Source organism: Dendrobates tinctorius, unplaced genomic scaffold (genome assembly GCF_039654945.1).
Source record: "Dendrobates tinctorius isolate UK_male_01 unplaced genomic scaffold, ASM3965494v1 ptg000143l, whole genome shotgun sequence".
Lineage (NCBI taxonomy): Eukaryota > Metazoa > Chordata > Amphibia > Anura > Dendrobatidae > Dendrobates > Dendrobates tinctorius.
In genome coordinates, this window is record NW_027361810.1 from 12,657,212 (window position 1) to 12,672,927 (window position 15,716).

General features: G+C 44.5%; 1 protein-coding gene across 8 annotated transcripts in view; it reads left to right on the top strand.

Annotated features, from left to right (window-relative positions):
* Window positions 1-105: 105 nt before the first annotated feature.
* The window catches only part of ZFAND2B (zinc finger AN1-type containing 2B), a 32,368-nt gene continuing 16,757 nt past the window's right edge, over window positions 106-15,716 (top strand). Inside the window, exons 1-11 of one of the 8 annotated variants that reach the window (XM_073545499.1) lie at window positions 278-384; window positions 2,354-2,438; window positions 2,516-2,610; window positions 2,690-2,821; window positions 3,913-4,064; window positions 5,217-5,315; window positions 5,406-5,460; window positions 6,104-6,180; window positions 7,483-7,558; window positions 8,000-8,045; window positions 8,200-13,437. In XM_073545499.1, coding sequence (XP_073401600.1) covers window positions 340-384; window positions 2,354-2,438; window positions 2,516-2,610; window positions 2,690-2,821; window positions 3,913-4,064; window positions 5,217-5,315; window positions 5,406-5,460; window positions 6,104-6,180; window positions 7,483-7,558; window positions 8,000-8,020 — 837 coding nt within the window. In that variant the 5' untranslated portion in view covers window positions 278-339 and the 3' untranslated portion in view covers window positions 8,021-8,045; window positions 8,200-13,437. Of the gene's footprint in view, window positions 247-277; window positions 385-412; window positions 536-579; window positions 872-2,353; window positions 2,439-2,515; window positions 2,611-2,689; window positions 2,822-3,912; window positions 4,069-5,216; window positions 5,316-5,405; window positions 5,461-6,103; window positions 6,181-7,482; window positions 7,559-7,999; window positions 8,046-8,199; window positions 13,438-15,716 lie in introns of those variants that run through there. The other 7 variants (XM_073545498.1, XM_073545500.1, XM_073545497.1 and 4 more) reach the window with 7 other exon arrangements.

A 15,716-nucleotide genomic window follows, 5' to 3' on the forward strand; every position in this document is an offset into this window, starting at 1 on the left:
CCCCACAAAACAGTTACACACAACGCCCATCACATGACGAACTTCTGTCAAAACAACTCATCCGTCCGGGCTTCCGTATTTACCGTGCTCATGGGTGTACAAAGATGGCCGATAGTCCCGCCTTCTGCTGATTGACAGCTCGTGCGGCCCGTGAGTGATCCGCGCTGCGAGGAAGCTTGCGGTCTCCAGGGTAACGGAGAGGAAGTGACGTAATGTCCGGATGTCTGGCGCCACGGGCGGGTTCAGGTGAGTAAGTAGCGGGTGTAGTCGTGTGATATCGGGATATTACAGGGTGGGGGGGGACTATTGGGGGTCTGGAGAGGCGATAACACCCCGGGAATGCGCCCTGTGTGCGGTGCGGGTGTAACCTGCGCCCTGTGTGGGGTGAGGCGTCATGTTATGGCTGGGGGTGATATCTGGGCAGGCAGTGCTGAGGGCTGGGTCCTGACAGATGACTTCTGACACTATTCTCAATCCATCTGCTTGCTGTCAGTGAATGGGACACGTGTAACCTGCACAGATCCCACAGCTGAGGGTTCGTTACTGTTGTCTCCACTTCGGATAAACCTTTATTTTCATGAATTATTGAAACTCTCACCGGCCGTAATGAGACCGTCGTCCGTTCCTCCTCACCGGTGTCCGGCCCCGGTAATGGCTGATAACGGCACCTTCTTCCATTCACTGACTTATTTCCGCCTCGTCCGGAGAAGCGAGCCGACATTAGTGAACGTTCTGCACTGATAATGGGGGAAGCGGTCAGGGCGGCCGGAGACGGTGATATAACCATCACTGGAGAACTACAACATAAAGCACAAACTGTCCAATAAGTGCCGGGAATAACGCGTAAAATGACAAGCAAAAATAAAAAAACGTAAGTCTTATTTGCCCCATTAACCCCATTTTTTCATATATATACTGTAGATATATTTTTTTTTAAACAGATTGATCAACCGCATTAACATCACGCATTCAGTTCTCCGCCTGCTGTAAAAGTCCCATCTGTGGAAATATAAAGTTATTTTAATCCATTAGGTAAATGTCGTAAAAGAGAAAAGGAAAAGTAATGACACCCCAGATTTGGCATATTTGCCACATGGCATAACCCCTTCTCATGTACGGCACCATGGAATTATTGGTGCTATATAAAAATGAAAAAAATTGCAGTACAAAGTGATCTAACATGAAATAAGCATGCAGAAATTGTACCCATAAAAGCTTCAGCTCATCTCCCGAAAATAAAGGAAAATGACCAAAAGTGCGAGGCTTAGAAAAGATCGGCACAAACCAAATGTATTTTTTCTTTTGCAGAGTTTTTGCAACTTTTTTTTTCTTAAGCACCAAAATCTTGAAGAAAAAAACAAAAACCCTAGTATTGCCATCATTGTATTGACCTGAAGAATCACGCTGTCATGTTTTTTTTTAATTTTTTTAACACACAATGAATGCTGGGAAAACAACACCCTCTTCCCCCCCCCCACCCCCCCCCCAAAAAAAAAAAAAATCTCGGAATAATTTTTTCTAGAGTTTCTCCACAATTGGAATTTTTTCCCATACAGGAAATGATTCTTCAGTATTTGGAGGTTATTTCGAGTCAGGGTGGTTCTCTGCTTATAAGGAAGCCTCCGACAATCCACTGAATCCGGCTGCAGGAGCCGCCAGTGATCGGAGGAAGCTGCGGGCTCCAAATACAAAAACTGCTGGATCGTGGCCGTGCTGTCCCGCTCCTCTCTGGCTAGTGTAGGGGCTGACGTCCTTTTTAGAGATGAGCGACTTTGCCTTTTTTAGGGTCGAGTTGGGTTTCATGAAACCCGACTTTCTCAAAAGTCGAGTCAAACGAAATTGGCCGACTATCGGGAAACGTCGAAGGTCCGACTGAAACACGAAACCCAATGCAAGTCAATGGGGAACCAAGGTCGGCAGGGAGTGGAGGACAGGAAACACCTACGTGCCAGACCGCTTTTTTCAAGTGCGCGAAATCTCTCTCCCTCTCTCTCTCCTTCTTTCTCTCTCTCTCTGCCTCTCTCTCTCTCCCCCTCTCTCTCCCTCACAGTGTACATCCTTACTGGCTGAAAAAAGTCACATGCAAACATGGGAAATCCGACTTTGTCGCTCGTTTTGCCAACCACATGGCCGACTTCAAGCTGTGGTCGGGTTTGTCAGCGAAACCCGACTTTGCCATAAGTCGGCAACTTAGGAATCTGGCCGACCTGTTTCGCTCAACTCTAGTCCTTTTACTTTCCATTGGGTTATAGATGGGTCACGTTCTGTAATATCTCTACCCGTGATCACATTTTTTTAGCGTCAATGTCTGCCGTTCTCTTCTGCTTTCTTTATGATGTTTCTTTACTTCCAGACGGTTTTTACTTCTTTGGAAACTACCGCCATGGAGTTCCCAGACTTGGGGAAGCATTGTTCAGAGCCGACCTGCAAGCAGCTGGGTAAGCTGGAAATCAGAGACGGTGATTATGAAATAGAACTAGTAATTGGACCTCATCTATGTCTTCTCATCCCGCAGACTTTCTACCTCTCAAATGTGACGCCTGTGAGCAAATCTTCTGCAAAGACCACATAACGTATGTCCTCCATAACTGCAGCTCGGCGTACAAGAAGGTATCATCATGGGATAATCCACCCTGTAGATCCTGGTTGTCTCCTGGGTGGTCGTCTTATCACCTCTGCTCTTTTTCAGGATGTGCAGGTCCCGGTTTGCCCCCTCTGTAACATCCCAATCCCCGTGAAAAGAGGTCAAACGCCAGACATCGTGGTTGGGGAACACATTGATCGTGACTGCAAGTCCGACCCGGCTCAGCAGAAGCGCAAGGTGAGGAGAAGATGGATCTCTGCAAGAACGAGAAATGTTAATGTTTGTGATCAGTTGGGGGTCCAACACTCCCTAGTGTGTTAAATGGGACTGTGCTGCAATACCAGAAGTGACCTGCTGACGAGAGTGGAGCTGCCTCCTACCTTCTGGAATCCTCAGAGCCTGTTCTGATCGTCATCATTGTGGCGTGATGCACACATGACTCTGCAGCCTGCTAATCTGAAGAGATGCATAGGATGCCGACAAATAGGGGGCTGTTCTGAGGGCTCCCGTCTGGCAGCCACGGACTACTGACGTGGCCTCGGGACCAGGGTCCAGCAAATCGATTCTCTCATGTCCAGCTTTATCCCTTGTGTAGCACAGGCAACAGCCTTCTTGTCCTTCCTCATGTATCAAGAGAATAAGGGCATGCTAAACCGGCGATCACCCAAAAAATACATCCAATATATAATGCACATTTTATTAACATATGCAAAAGCACACACAATTAAAACCAATTCAAACTAATGCCCAAAAAGAAAACATGGGTTTTTTGCCCCTCAGACCTAAGTACAAATATAATAAATACTAATGGCAATTTATATCAATTTTTTGGCATCTGGAAAAGTAGATTTACAATAGGATAAAGCAGTATAATACTAGGGCCAATATTGGCCACTTATAGCCAGTAAAGTATCCCCCTATAAGGGTAAAGAATACCAATTGCAAATCATCCCTAATAAAAGGGGTGTAAGAAATGGCAATTCTATAATAGATCTCCCAAAACCTTGCATGGTACAAGGCTGAAGGGAGCCAGCTGCAATAATATCCACAAATGCTAATACACAGACAAGCCTGGGACATATGAAATGAAGCAAAGAGTTAAACAGCTAGGCACAATAGCTACCAAACTGGGAAGGAAATCCAAATAGGGAGGGATGCTCTGGGCCTATTGAGAACGACCAGAAAAAGATGCCAATTAATGTAAGGAGGTGCCAGAGTAGTCCGGGGGCATAAGAGCCCAACGTGTGTCGCCACGCAAGGTGGCTTCGTCAGGGGCAAGTGTCCTGATGATTGCATCCATGACCGGAGGCCTCTCTGTCCTTATTCAGATTTTTACTAATAAATGTGGGAAGCCGGGCTGTCGGCAGAAAGAGCTGATGAAAGTGATCTGTGAAGACTGCCATGGGAACTTCTGCCTCAAGCACAGACATCCGCTGGACCATGAGTGCAAAGGCAAAAGCGCCCCCATCTCCCGGGCAGGGTGAGTCCGCACTGGGCTTGAATGTGCATGCTTAGTGGTCTAAGCATTAGGACTAGTGTTGAGCCAACATGTTCGGATAAGGTGTTATCCATGCTCGGGTGCTAACAGAGTTGCCTTGGCTTGCTATAATGCCATGTACAAGTCACCGCAGCTGCATGTCTCACGGCTGTCCTAACAAACAGGCAATTCCTTCATTTGTTGCGGCTGTCGAACATATTATTCGAGCACGCTGAAGTCACTCCCTTTAGCACCCGAGCATGCTCAGATAACACATCCCAGCAGGCTCGCTCATCAGTCACTAACTAGGACCTGTGACTCTATGCACCACTGTAAATCCAAGAAGACGTCTGACATTATCGTAGGAAAGTATGGAGTCTGGTGGAGAAAGATGAATAACTTTTCTGTACATCGGGGGAACCTGCCATCTCCGGCCTATCATTCATGTGACCACTGCAGCCAATCACAGGCCTGACTCTCTGGCATCGCTGCTAGTGACTTACTACAGTGATCACTTGAATGATGTTGATACTGCATCACTACAGAAAGCGAGTAGATGCCAGCTAGGACCACTGAGGCTGCGGCACCGGAGTGGCAGGGGATCCAATCCATTTAACCCATTCCTATCACACATTCTGGAATACCCCTTTAACTGCTTTTTAATTCTATTAAAGGAGTTGTCTCAACTTCTTAAGTGGCTAAAATTGCAAAGTGTTCGTAAAAACAAAGAAATTTGCAATTTACCTCTTTAAAAAAATCCTCTTCATTCTAAAGAACAGATTTTTAATTTTATGGTTTACTGCTCATTGCCTTGGTTACCAGCCACCACTGCTCTTTGAGAGGTGGTCATTTTCCTAGGCAAGGAGTGCTGCTTTTACAAGCTCTACTATAGAGCATGTAACCTGTGCTGTGCTGATTGCCGGATCCTTCCATCTTCAGCGCCCCTGCGATCTTCAGGTGCTGCCTCTGCTTGTGGGATAGCGCACATTTCGAACCAGCGGTGCACTGCGGGTTTGAACTGTCAGTCATCAGAAGTTTACGTCCCCTCCCCTCCTGTAAAATAGGGGTCTGAGGGCACAGTTCACTGCTGAAGATGGAACATGAGACAAACCCTTTAATGGCAGAGAGTAGGATAAATCTTCTGCTGTTTCTCAGGCATGTCGCTCTGCTCAGGTCTCAGGCCTCTTCTTCCAAAGCCCCAGCATCGTCTAGTCACACGGTGGCCGGGCCGGCGCCACAGCCGCAGCACAACAGGTACGGGGGGCTGACGTTGGGTATGGGATGATGTATTTTTGTATTGATTTTGATTGCATTGCTTCCGTATTCATTGTTCTGTGTTTTCAGAGTGAGCGTTCCTAGTCCCAATCCCCCTGCTGCAGTCGCTCTACAGAATGGATTAGTAAGTGTTCTGCTTTTCCTGATGGGCATATCATGTAACGACCAGAATCCAGCAGCATTAAGCATAAATACACACTAGGATGAGCAGGTTCTCTAGTAGAAAGCACCATTCTTCTCATCCCTACATACAACACTAGGGGGCGATCTATGTGCAGTTCGTGCATAGACTTCTGTGTACACATTGCCCTCTAGTGGAAGCACCACACTAGGTTTTTACTTGCTGCGTGTGCACTTTTCCAATAACTTATAAATTAGGCTCTAATGTATTTATGCTGCTGGTTCTTGTAGCAATAAGTGCACTTTGAAGGGGTCTTCTCGGATTTTATAACCGGCAAAGTGATAATATAATAACTATAACTCACATTCTCTGTCCTTGCAGAGCTGCGCATCCCATGCTCCATGTCGGTTATATGCTATATATCATTGATGTGATTAAAGCAGCCAATTACCGGCCTCGGCAATGATGCTGGTCTGTACGGCACATGACCACCGAGGCCGTGGACTGGCAAGGGATTAGATCAGTGCGTTGTGGCTAACGTTGTATGTTACCACACTTTATAAAGTCTCTCCCAAAAATTCCCTTTAAGGTTCTTGTAGCGTTGAATGTCGATTTAAGTCCAATTTCTGACTTCATCTCCTCTCAGACAGAAGAAGAGGCATTACAGAGGGCTTTGGAAATGTCGCTTGCAGAATCAGCACAGAATGCAACTCCGCAGCACAGGTAGGGTAATTTAGACTTGCCTGAAAAATCTTTTTTTCACTGGTTACTTGGTGTTTAGTAATATTATGTCCTGTGAAAATTCTCTGTGTGTATGCGACTTCTGCCGTGCTCAGCAACCAATCTGAGCAGGCAGAGCTGCAGTGTAAAGCAGGGTGGCATATCAGCTGTCTTAGGCTAGTTTCACATTAGCGTTTACGGCCACAGCGTCAGGCTGCGCACGGCTGCCGCTAAGCCCCGCCCCGTGCGGTGCCCCCGCCGGTAGCTCCGCCTCCGGGCGCATGACGCTGCATGCGTCCTGCGTCCCCTATCTTTATCACTGGGGATGCAGGCCGTGCGCAGTATGCGTTTGGCGGCGCATGCGTTCTTTTGACGGTGCGCTGACCAGCGCCAAACGCAACCTGTTGCAATTTGGTTGCGCTCGGCGCACCGTCAAAAGGACGCATGCGCCGCCAAACGCATACTGCGCACGGCCTGCGTCCTCAGTGATAAAGATTGGGGACGCAGGACGTATGCAGCGTCATGCGCCCGTAGGCGGAGGCGGGGCTTAGCGGCGGCCATGCGCAGCCCGACGCGGCCGTAAACGCTAATGTGAAACTAGCCTTAGTCACGTGGTGTGTTTGAGATTTTTTTTTTTTGCAATTTAGACTACCTTGCATCGAATTACAAAGCAGCCATCACTGAATGATCATCAATGTGGCAAAAAGGCTTATAAGGGGTTTTCCAGGATAAAAAAAAAAACAGGGCAGATATGTTTCTAAAAACAGCTCCACACCTGTCCACAGGTAGTTTATGGTACTGCAACAAGGCTCCAGTGAAGTGAATGGAACTAAGCTAAAATTCAAGACGCCCAGTGGACAGGTGAGGTGCTGTTCTGGAAGAACGCTGCCATATTTTTCTAATGCTGGACATCCCCTTTAAATATGATTCCACTGCAAATCTCCATTCTCGCTGATAGGTGTAAGGAGGTCCTTAGCATATTTCCTAATAGGTCTATTTGTTTCTGTGATTACATATTCAGAGGCCATCAGTATCATCTCGGCCTCGCATTGGTTGTGGGGGAGTGCTGCTGCCTCTGCATCGCTGCCTACACCGTACTACGTGCATGTAGCAGAAGCAGTGATGGGTGTCACAGCACAAGCTGTAAAGAAGCCATAGCCCCTACAGCTGATCTGAAGGATGGGGGTCCCAGAAACCCCCCCCTCTAGGTCTATTTCTTTTAATGGGCGATTTGCGCTACGTTGATGACACTGTTCCCTAATGCTATCTATTGTTTCAGTAACTTAGTATTGTGTTGTCTCTCAGCTCTCAGGAAGAGGAGGATTTGGCTCTAGCCCGAGCACTGTCGGCCAGCGAGGAGGAACACAGACGGCAGCAGGCGGTGAGTAGAAACCCGCCAGGGTCATTATCATCTCGCTGCGATGTATAGGCTGACCTGACACGAGCATGGTGCTGTGTGTAGGGCAATGCATGGCGCCATTCAGCCGGAGTGACGCTTATATCACCAGGACTCATTATTTGTAGTTTACAGGGCTTGTCCCATTATAAACAGCTATGGCAAATCCACAGGATATGCCATAAATCTCCAAAAGAGAATACCCCTTTCTGCAGATAATCGCTGGAGGTCACCGCAGCGAGGCATCCTGTGTGCGATCATCCTCCTCCATACATCATCATTCCTTTGCTCCCATCTAGTATAATGTGCATGTAGTCGCTTGCCGCACAATGTACAAGGTACCAATAGACCAACACTCCTCAGAAGTAAAAAGGAAACAAATTCCAATGAAAGAAAAACATTTTTTCCAAACATTTTTTCCTTCAGCGCTCAGACCACCATACTTAGGATTTTGCGTGCCGCATAGCACAGGGTAAGTGAAACGATATGTATCTTTTCTATATACAGACGGCGTGTTAGCCTATTGTACCTTGTATGTTCTCTGTTGGTTTCCTGCTGTCCTGTCTACTGATCTTCTTACACTCGGCTGATATAAAACTAAATAAATCTGTAATGTCTGAATTCAGGGGCAGACGAGTCGTAATGCCAAACAGAGCACCTGCAATATGTGCTAGTGTCACATGGACCACCCGTGACCCAGCACATGGAGCATCGATGACCCAGCACAGGGACTGCGAGCAGAATCATGACCCAATCAGCGCTTCTCTTTCTCCGGGACGGCAGATTTCTTTACAGAATCGCTATGTTTGGGGGTTTCGACCTTCACATGTGGACACCAAATGCTTCAAGACTACATGGGACCCTATATCTGGCCAAGTGCTGCCCTCAGGTTTCTCGTTGGGGGGATTTTCCAGTCTACTGCCAGGTATTTGAGATATCATGGAGGAAACTGATCCAAACTAATGCAAAAAGTAGTGGCAAACACCATCACTCGATGATCGGGGGGATCTGGTCCTGAGAATGAAGAGGCCGCTGCTTAGTTTCAGAACAGAGTCCCAAAGGCAGGTTTTCCTCGAACATTTCTGGCGTCGCCCTATTATCTTTAATGGGACCAGTCGTAGGTCCGTACTCAGCCCGGTGGCAGAGATCCTTGCTGTTCTGGGGAAAACTGTCATGGGGACTCGGCTGTGGTGGACGTAATATGGACACTAAAATATATCTGCGTTATTGTGTGTTTGGGTTATGAATCTGCACAAAAAGTCACCACATCTGAACCCGGGTGTACGGCACCATTCATCGTGGTCGGAGTTACTCTTGGAGAAGATATCAAATTTGCAGAAGCTGAACGTCTATATCCATCGTTCAGTTTCATTAATTCCAAGGAAATTACTTAATAAGACGTCTTTAATTCAGTTTCTCTCCTTCACATTTACACTTTTCTATTCCTGGTACTTAAGGGAACACTCAAGGCACAAGTTACCCCGTGTAATGTCTAGGCAGGTTCTGCGTGGGTGGAGTCCATGTGTCGTGCTCCGCCCCTGCAGACCCTGCACCAGACATGACACAGGTATCTGTTTTATCAAGAGGGCTCCTGTAATACACCCCGTCATGTAATAGTCTGATTACTACAAGTCTCAACATGCTCCACATATACAGGACATATTGGGCGTTGTAGGTAAACATCTAATTTCTGCTGTATGTAGAAATCTACGTGGTGCTATGATTTTTTTTTTTTTTTTTTAGAAACGCAGAGTTTTTTTCTTAACTGGCAAAAAGATGGGAGAGGGATAAGAAATTAGAGGGATTCTCCAGTCTCTTGTAAATTAAATCTCTACAAACTCCTAATGTGCTTTTTTTTGTGTCCGTTCATCACCATTTTCAAGATCTCTGCTATCGGTGATTTATTTTGGACACCCATCCTGGGTCTGGTCGTGTTCACACAGCTGCAGCTTGTTGCTGGCGATCCTCCGTGAGCACAATACAGCAGCACAAACCTCCTTTCTGTCCTAATGGCTATTACCTACGCAGATACAGTTGTGGCCAAAAGTATTGACACCCCTGCAATTCTGTCAGATAATACTCAGCTTCTTCCTGAAAATGATTGCAAACACAAATTCTTTGGTATTATTATCTTCATTTAATTTGTCTTAAATGAAAAAACACAAAAGAGAATGAAGCAAAAAGCAAAACATTGATCATTTCACATAAAACTCCAAAAATGGGCCAGACAAAAGTATTGGCACCCTCAGCCTAATACTTGGTTGCACAACCTTTAGCCAAAATAGCTGCGACCAACCGCTTCCGGTAACCATCAATGAGTTTCTTACAATGCTCTGCTGGAATTTTAGACCATTCTTCTTTGGCAAACTGCTCCAGGTCCCTGATATTTGAAGGGTGCCTTCTCCAAACTGCCATTTTTAGATCTCTCCACAGGTGTTCTATGGGATTCAGGTCTGGACTCATTGCTGGCCACCTTAGAAGTCTCCAGTGCTTTTTCTCAAACCATTTTCTAGTGCTTTTTGAAGTGTGTTTGGGTCATTGTCCTGCTGGAAGACCCATGACCTCTGAGGGAGACCCAGCTTTCTCACACTGGGCCCTACATTATGCTGCACAATTTGTTGGTAGTCTTCAGACTTCATAATGCCATGCACAAGGTCAAGCAGTCCAGTGCCAGAGGCAGCAAAGCAACCCCAAAACATCAGGGAACCTCCGCCATGTTTGACTGTAGGGACCGTGTTCTTTTCTTTGAATGCCTCTTTTTTTCACCTGTAAACTCTATGTTGATGACTTTGCCCAAAAAGCTCTACTTTTGTCTCATCTGACCAGAGAACATTCTTTCAAAATGTTTTAGGCTTTTTCAGGTAAGTTTTGGCAAACTCCAGCCTGGCTTTTTTTATGTCTCGGGGTAAGAAGTGGGGTCTTCCTGGGTCTCCTACCATACAGTCCCTTTTCATTCAGACGCCGACGGATAGTACGGGTTGACACTGTTGTACCCTCGGACTGCAGGGCAGCTTGAACTTGTTTGGATGTTAGTCGAGGTTCTTTATCCAACATCCGCACAATCTTGCGTTGAAATCTCTTGTAAATTTTTCTTTTCCGTCCACATCTAGGGAGGTTAGCCACAGTGCCATGGGCTTTACACTTCTTGATGACACTGCGCACGGTAGACACAGGAACATTCAGGTCTTTGGAGATGGACTTGTAGCCTTGAGATTGCTCATGCTTCCTCACAATTTGGTTTCTCAAGTTCTCAGACAGTTCTTTGGTCTTCTTTCTTTTCTCCATGCTCAATGTGGTACACACAAGGACACAGGACAGAGGTTGAGTCAACTTTAATCCATGTCAACTGGCTGCAAGTGTGATTTAGTTATTGCCAACACCTGTTAGGCGCCACAGGTAAGTTACAGGTGCTGTTAATTACACAAATTAGAGGAGCATCACATGATTTTTCGAACAGTGCCAATACTTTTGTCCACCCTCTTTTTTATGTTTGGTGTGGAATTATGTCCAATTTGGCTTTAGGACAATTCTTTTTGTGTTTTTTCATTTAAGACATTAAATGAAGATAATAACAAAGAATTTGTGTTTGCAATCATTTTCAGGAAGAAACTGAGTATTATCTGACAGAATTGCAGAGGTGTCAATACTTTTGGCCACAACTGTACATTGTAACAAATGGCAGCTGTGTGACTATAGGCTGCTAGGATAGATTTGTAAGCTTTATTGACACAAGACTGGACAATTCCATTATATGCGGAGGACGTAAACGTTACCGCCATGTCCTGCGGATCGTAAAATCACTTCTATATGCCTCACCCATCTGTCTGTCTTTTGTTCTGTTCATCTGGATGTGATTGATATGTGATCCTGAGTAATCGCAGATATTTTATTTTACTTGTACTAATCAGAAATGACAGCAGAATTGTGATTTCTTTTTTGGTTCTGACCTCACATCTTTCCGCACCCGCTGCTGGTCCAGTGTCTGTACAGTTAGGTGGAGGGATGTAGTGGGGTCTGACTGCGCAGCACGTGAAGCTGAAGGCTAAAAGTTGTGGCCTCCAGTTATTAATCGGAGGCCTATGAATCTGATTGGGGTACGAGAGAGCAGCTTTCCCAGATCATATAGCAAACGGCTTACTTTTAAGGAATGGTGCACATCTGTGGAGGTATGCGGGATGTAAGGACATGCGTACCGCTTACAGTGTGGAAGTGAGCGGCTCTGAACAGCGCCCGTAGCCCCTCGAACGCTCAGTTGTGCACTGGAGATCTGTATAAGAACTGAGAAATGTCTTGTCTTCATACCTCCGCTACATTTCTAAGTAGTAAATGGCCCAATTCACCATAAATACATTTTTTCGAATGATGGCGCAGATTTCCTAATTGATCTAAAACAAGTCTGTGCAGTAGAGAGGCAGTGCATTCTACAGCTCCTAGAACTACATGTAGCAATCAAACAGATTAAAAAAAAAAAAAAAAGTCCCGCGATCGCTCGGCAGCCAAAACGTAGACACTTTACAAAAGAATGCGTGCTGATATCATGGCTTCACAACAGCTGTAGGGCCGCAGACCGGACACTGTCTTCATGAGCACTCATCCTTTCTGCCCATGTAATCTCCATTCTCACTGCTCTGGCTGTATTTATTGCTCTAGTCTATATACGCTGATTACTTTATGTCACAGGGGGCAGATATTGTCTTCTACTGCCTGGAGTATATGTATTTATAAGGATTTATCTGAGATTTTTCATGTTCACACGTGGCCAAACCATTTACATCATGGGTCCGTTTTGAGACTAGATGTTACCCAGTCTGGATTTTAGGTAGCAGGAGATAGTGGGTTTTTAACGCACCTCTCAGTCTTATTTCTGTGGCCACCATAGTTTTACAAAAAATCTGATTACTAAAGCTGCAATAAATGGCTACTGGGAGTCCTGGCCGCCCTCCTGTACTTCCCGATTTGGACCTTAGGTAAACGATTAGAATAGTCAAAGACACTTGTTAAACTCCGTCTGACAAATGCTAGGAGTTGTTAGGCTGTTTATCCATCGTAACCGGACTTCCTCACATGACTGTTAAGTTCTCAGCTGATCCCATCCTGCACTATTAATCAGATTTTTTTCTTAAAAAATGACAAAAAAACCCTTCATTAAAGTTTTCCGGGTTGAAAAATGTTTTTCTGCAGTCACTCTCTGTGACTGCAAATTGCCAAGTCCTCACAGCATGCGAAATGCGCACTGTCAGGATTACGCTCACTTATCAGCTTGAGTGCACATCAACTTGTCCGGGACATGTGCCGACGAGCTTTCCAACCGTTTCTCCCAATACAACACTAAAAGATGCAAGAAAAGTTGCTCGTGTGCACAAGACCGCAACTGTACTAAAAGCTGGCAGCAGAGCGGCGTCATGAAGGTGAGCTTATTACACACTGTCAGCATTACGCTCAGTTATCAGCTTGAGCGCACATCACTTGTGTAGTCATGTGTCGACGAGCTTTCCAACCATTTCTCTCAATACAACACGGAAAGAACCAGGAAAAGTTTCTTTTCTGCACACATATACAACAAGCTGGCAGCAGAGCGGCGTCAGGACGGTGCGCTTATTGCACACTGTCAGGATTCAGTCTGTAATCAGATGGAGTGACTGCAAAAATGTTACGTTGAAGACAGTAATCCAAGCCTGAGATCTAGCAGCGGATCACTTGAAAGTTGTTTCCTCAGGTTCAAAAAGTGCCGAGAGGCGCAGGATTTATTGATACTGTGACAGTTTGTAATGTTCGGAGGAAAAACTTTGAGACAGAAATCGGCTCCTCCGGTTATTATTCTAATTTATAAACCAAATAAATTGTGAATGTACGTTCATGGAAAACTTTTTTTTGTCTTTCTTTATAAATTGATACTATTAAAATAATAGGACGTGATGGCGTCCAGCAAATGTGAAGAATTGTATACGATACGTTTACATTACGTGGTTCTGCCAAGGGGGGGGGGGACAGGCATGAAGGTGGAATGAGAGGAAAGGTGTCCACAAAAACTAGAGTAGTCCGATAAGAGATATCGCTACTATCAATGGGGATTAAAATTGGGATATACAAACAGGAATGATGGATTTCCAATGTGCGGCTGATTCCAAGATCCGAAGACAAAATAATTAAACTGAAAGGTTGTTTGTCAGAAATGTCTCCTTCCTCAGGACGACCACTATTGATGGGGATGGTCATACATACCTATACTCTACTCTCGGAGTATTCCATGTGAACGAATATCCCAACCAAATAAGAAATGACGTACTGTGTGTCTGTAGAGGTGAGAGTGCCGGGTAATAGTCCTGTGATTACAGCAGCCTCTGCACTGATTCAAAGCAGACGACCATCTTTGTTTCTGAACTGCACTCGGGTAAGATGTCAAGTGTAATATGAGAAAGCAGGTTTGTTTGTTTTTTTTTTTAGAAACCGCAACCAGAGACCTGACCTTATTTAAAAAAAAAATAAAGTAAAAGATTGAGGCCTAGATCAAGAAACAACTATCATTTTTGTAATATCAAAGTAAATACATAATATGCAGATAACATGCACTTTGCAAATTTACCCAAATACTGCCATTCAGATTCTACCATACAGTCCATAAATAATGCCGCTATATAGTATCTAAATAATACCACCATACAGAACTCGCATAAATCTGCTATCTATGTTCCTCACATGTCCAAAAATATCCACAATACAGTGCTAATATTAGACTTAAATATGGTGTTCACACCACCAGAAAATGTTGTATATGGTGTCCAAATAATACCGCCAAACAGTGCTTATGTAATGAATAGATTAAAGGGGTGTCCACTACATTGTATAATGGCCCCTCCGATTTAAACCTTGTAAAGCAGTATTTTTGTAAATACCTTCTGTTGTCCTCTGTGCCTGTGAGCGGCGCTATCTCTGACCGCTTTCTTAGCATCACGTGACCCCGGCTGCGAGAATCCTCTTGGAAATCCAAATGAAAGTGGAAGCCATTACGGGACTTTTCTTGCCACTTTTGACCAACGTTCTAAAAAAAAAAGTTATATAAAACTTTGGCCTGATGGTGGAAAAAAAAAAAAAGTTCTTGTGACTTGACAAAAATCTCGTTCCCAATGAGATCAGATTTAGTAGTTTTAATAAAAATGAGAAATCTAAGAATAAACTTTTCAACACTTATCTAAAGTTCTGAAGATAAAGAAAAGTCTTCTGGAATATTCCAAGAAGTATAGAGACCAGAACATGAAGATACAGTATCCATTGCTCACCGGGGATCTGCAATCAAAGGACCTTAGAATCGATAACGCTCCTTAGCTTACGTAAGCCGCAGAGGATCGCGCCATCTATCACTGGGCACCATTTATGTAGAAACTGACATGTTTTAGAAAGTTATCATGTTATAATTAAGTTAAAAGCAGAACTAGATACCTTGAAAAATATAACATTACGGGTTCGGGGGTGGTGGGCTCTGTGATGGGACGTTCATCAGGAGAACTAGTCTGATTGGCATATGTGAGGTCGGGAAAGAATTTGTCCCCTAATATCAGGCAATTGGCATCTGTCTCATCGACTGTATCAATATGTTACAATATAGGTAAAGCTGGATGGACTTATCTACTTTCACCCATGACGCTATGAAATTATGAAAACTTTGTCACATTAGCCTAATGGTGGTAGCAATAAAGGTAAAGTTCAGAAAATATCTCGGAAGTGTTTTTCTATTTCGTAGCCCTCCAAAAAATGAAGAAACTTTTTTTTTTTTTCTAATACATACCATCTACTGAGAAGTTGTGCAGAATAACAAGTCCTCATACAACTAAGGAAGAAAGTAAAACATTATACAAAAGCAAGATTCTTTTTTTCAGGTTTCTATGTTGTTTGTAATAGTAAATGGGTGTTCTTGTTCTTGCTGTTATAGCCACATTATACACTGCTCAAAAAAATAAAGGGAACACTCAACACATCCTAGATCTGAATGTATGAAATATTCTCATTGGATACTTTGTTCTGTACAAAGTTGAATGTGCTGACAACAAAATCACACAAAAATCATCAATGGAAATCAAATTTATTAACCAATGGAGGCCTGGATTTGGAGTCACACACAAAATTAAAGTGGAATGTAATGTCTTTA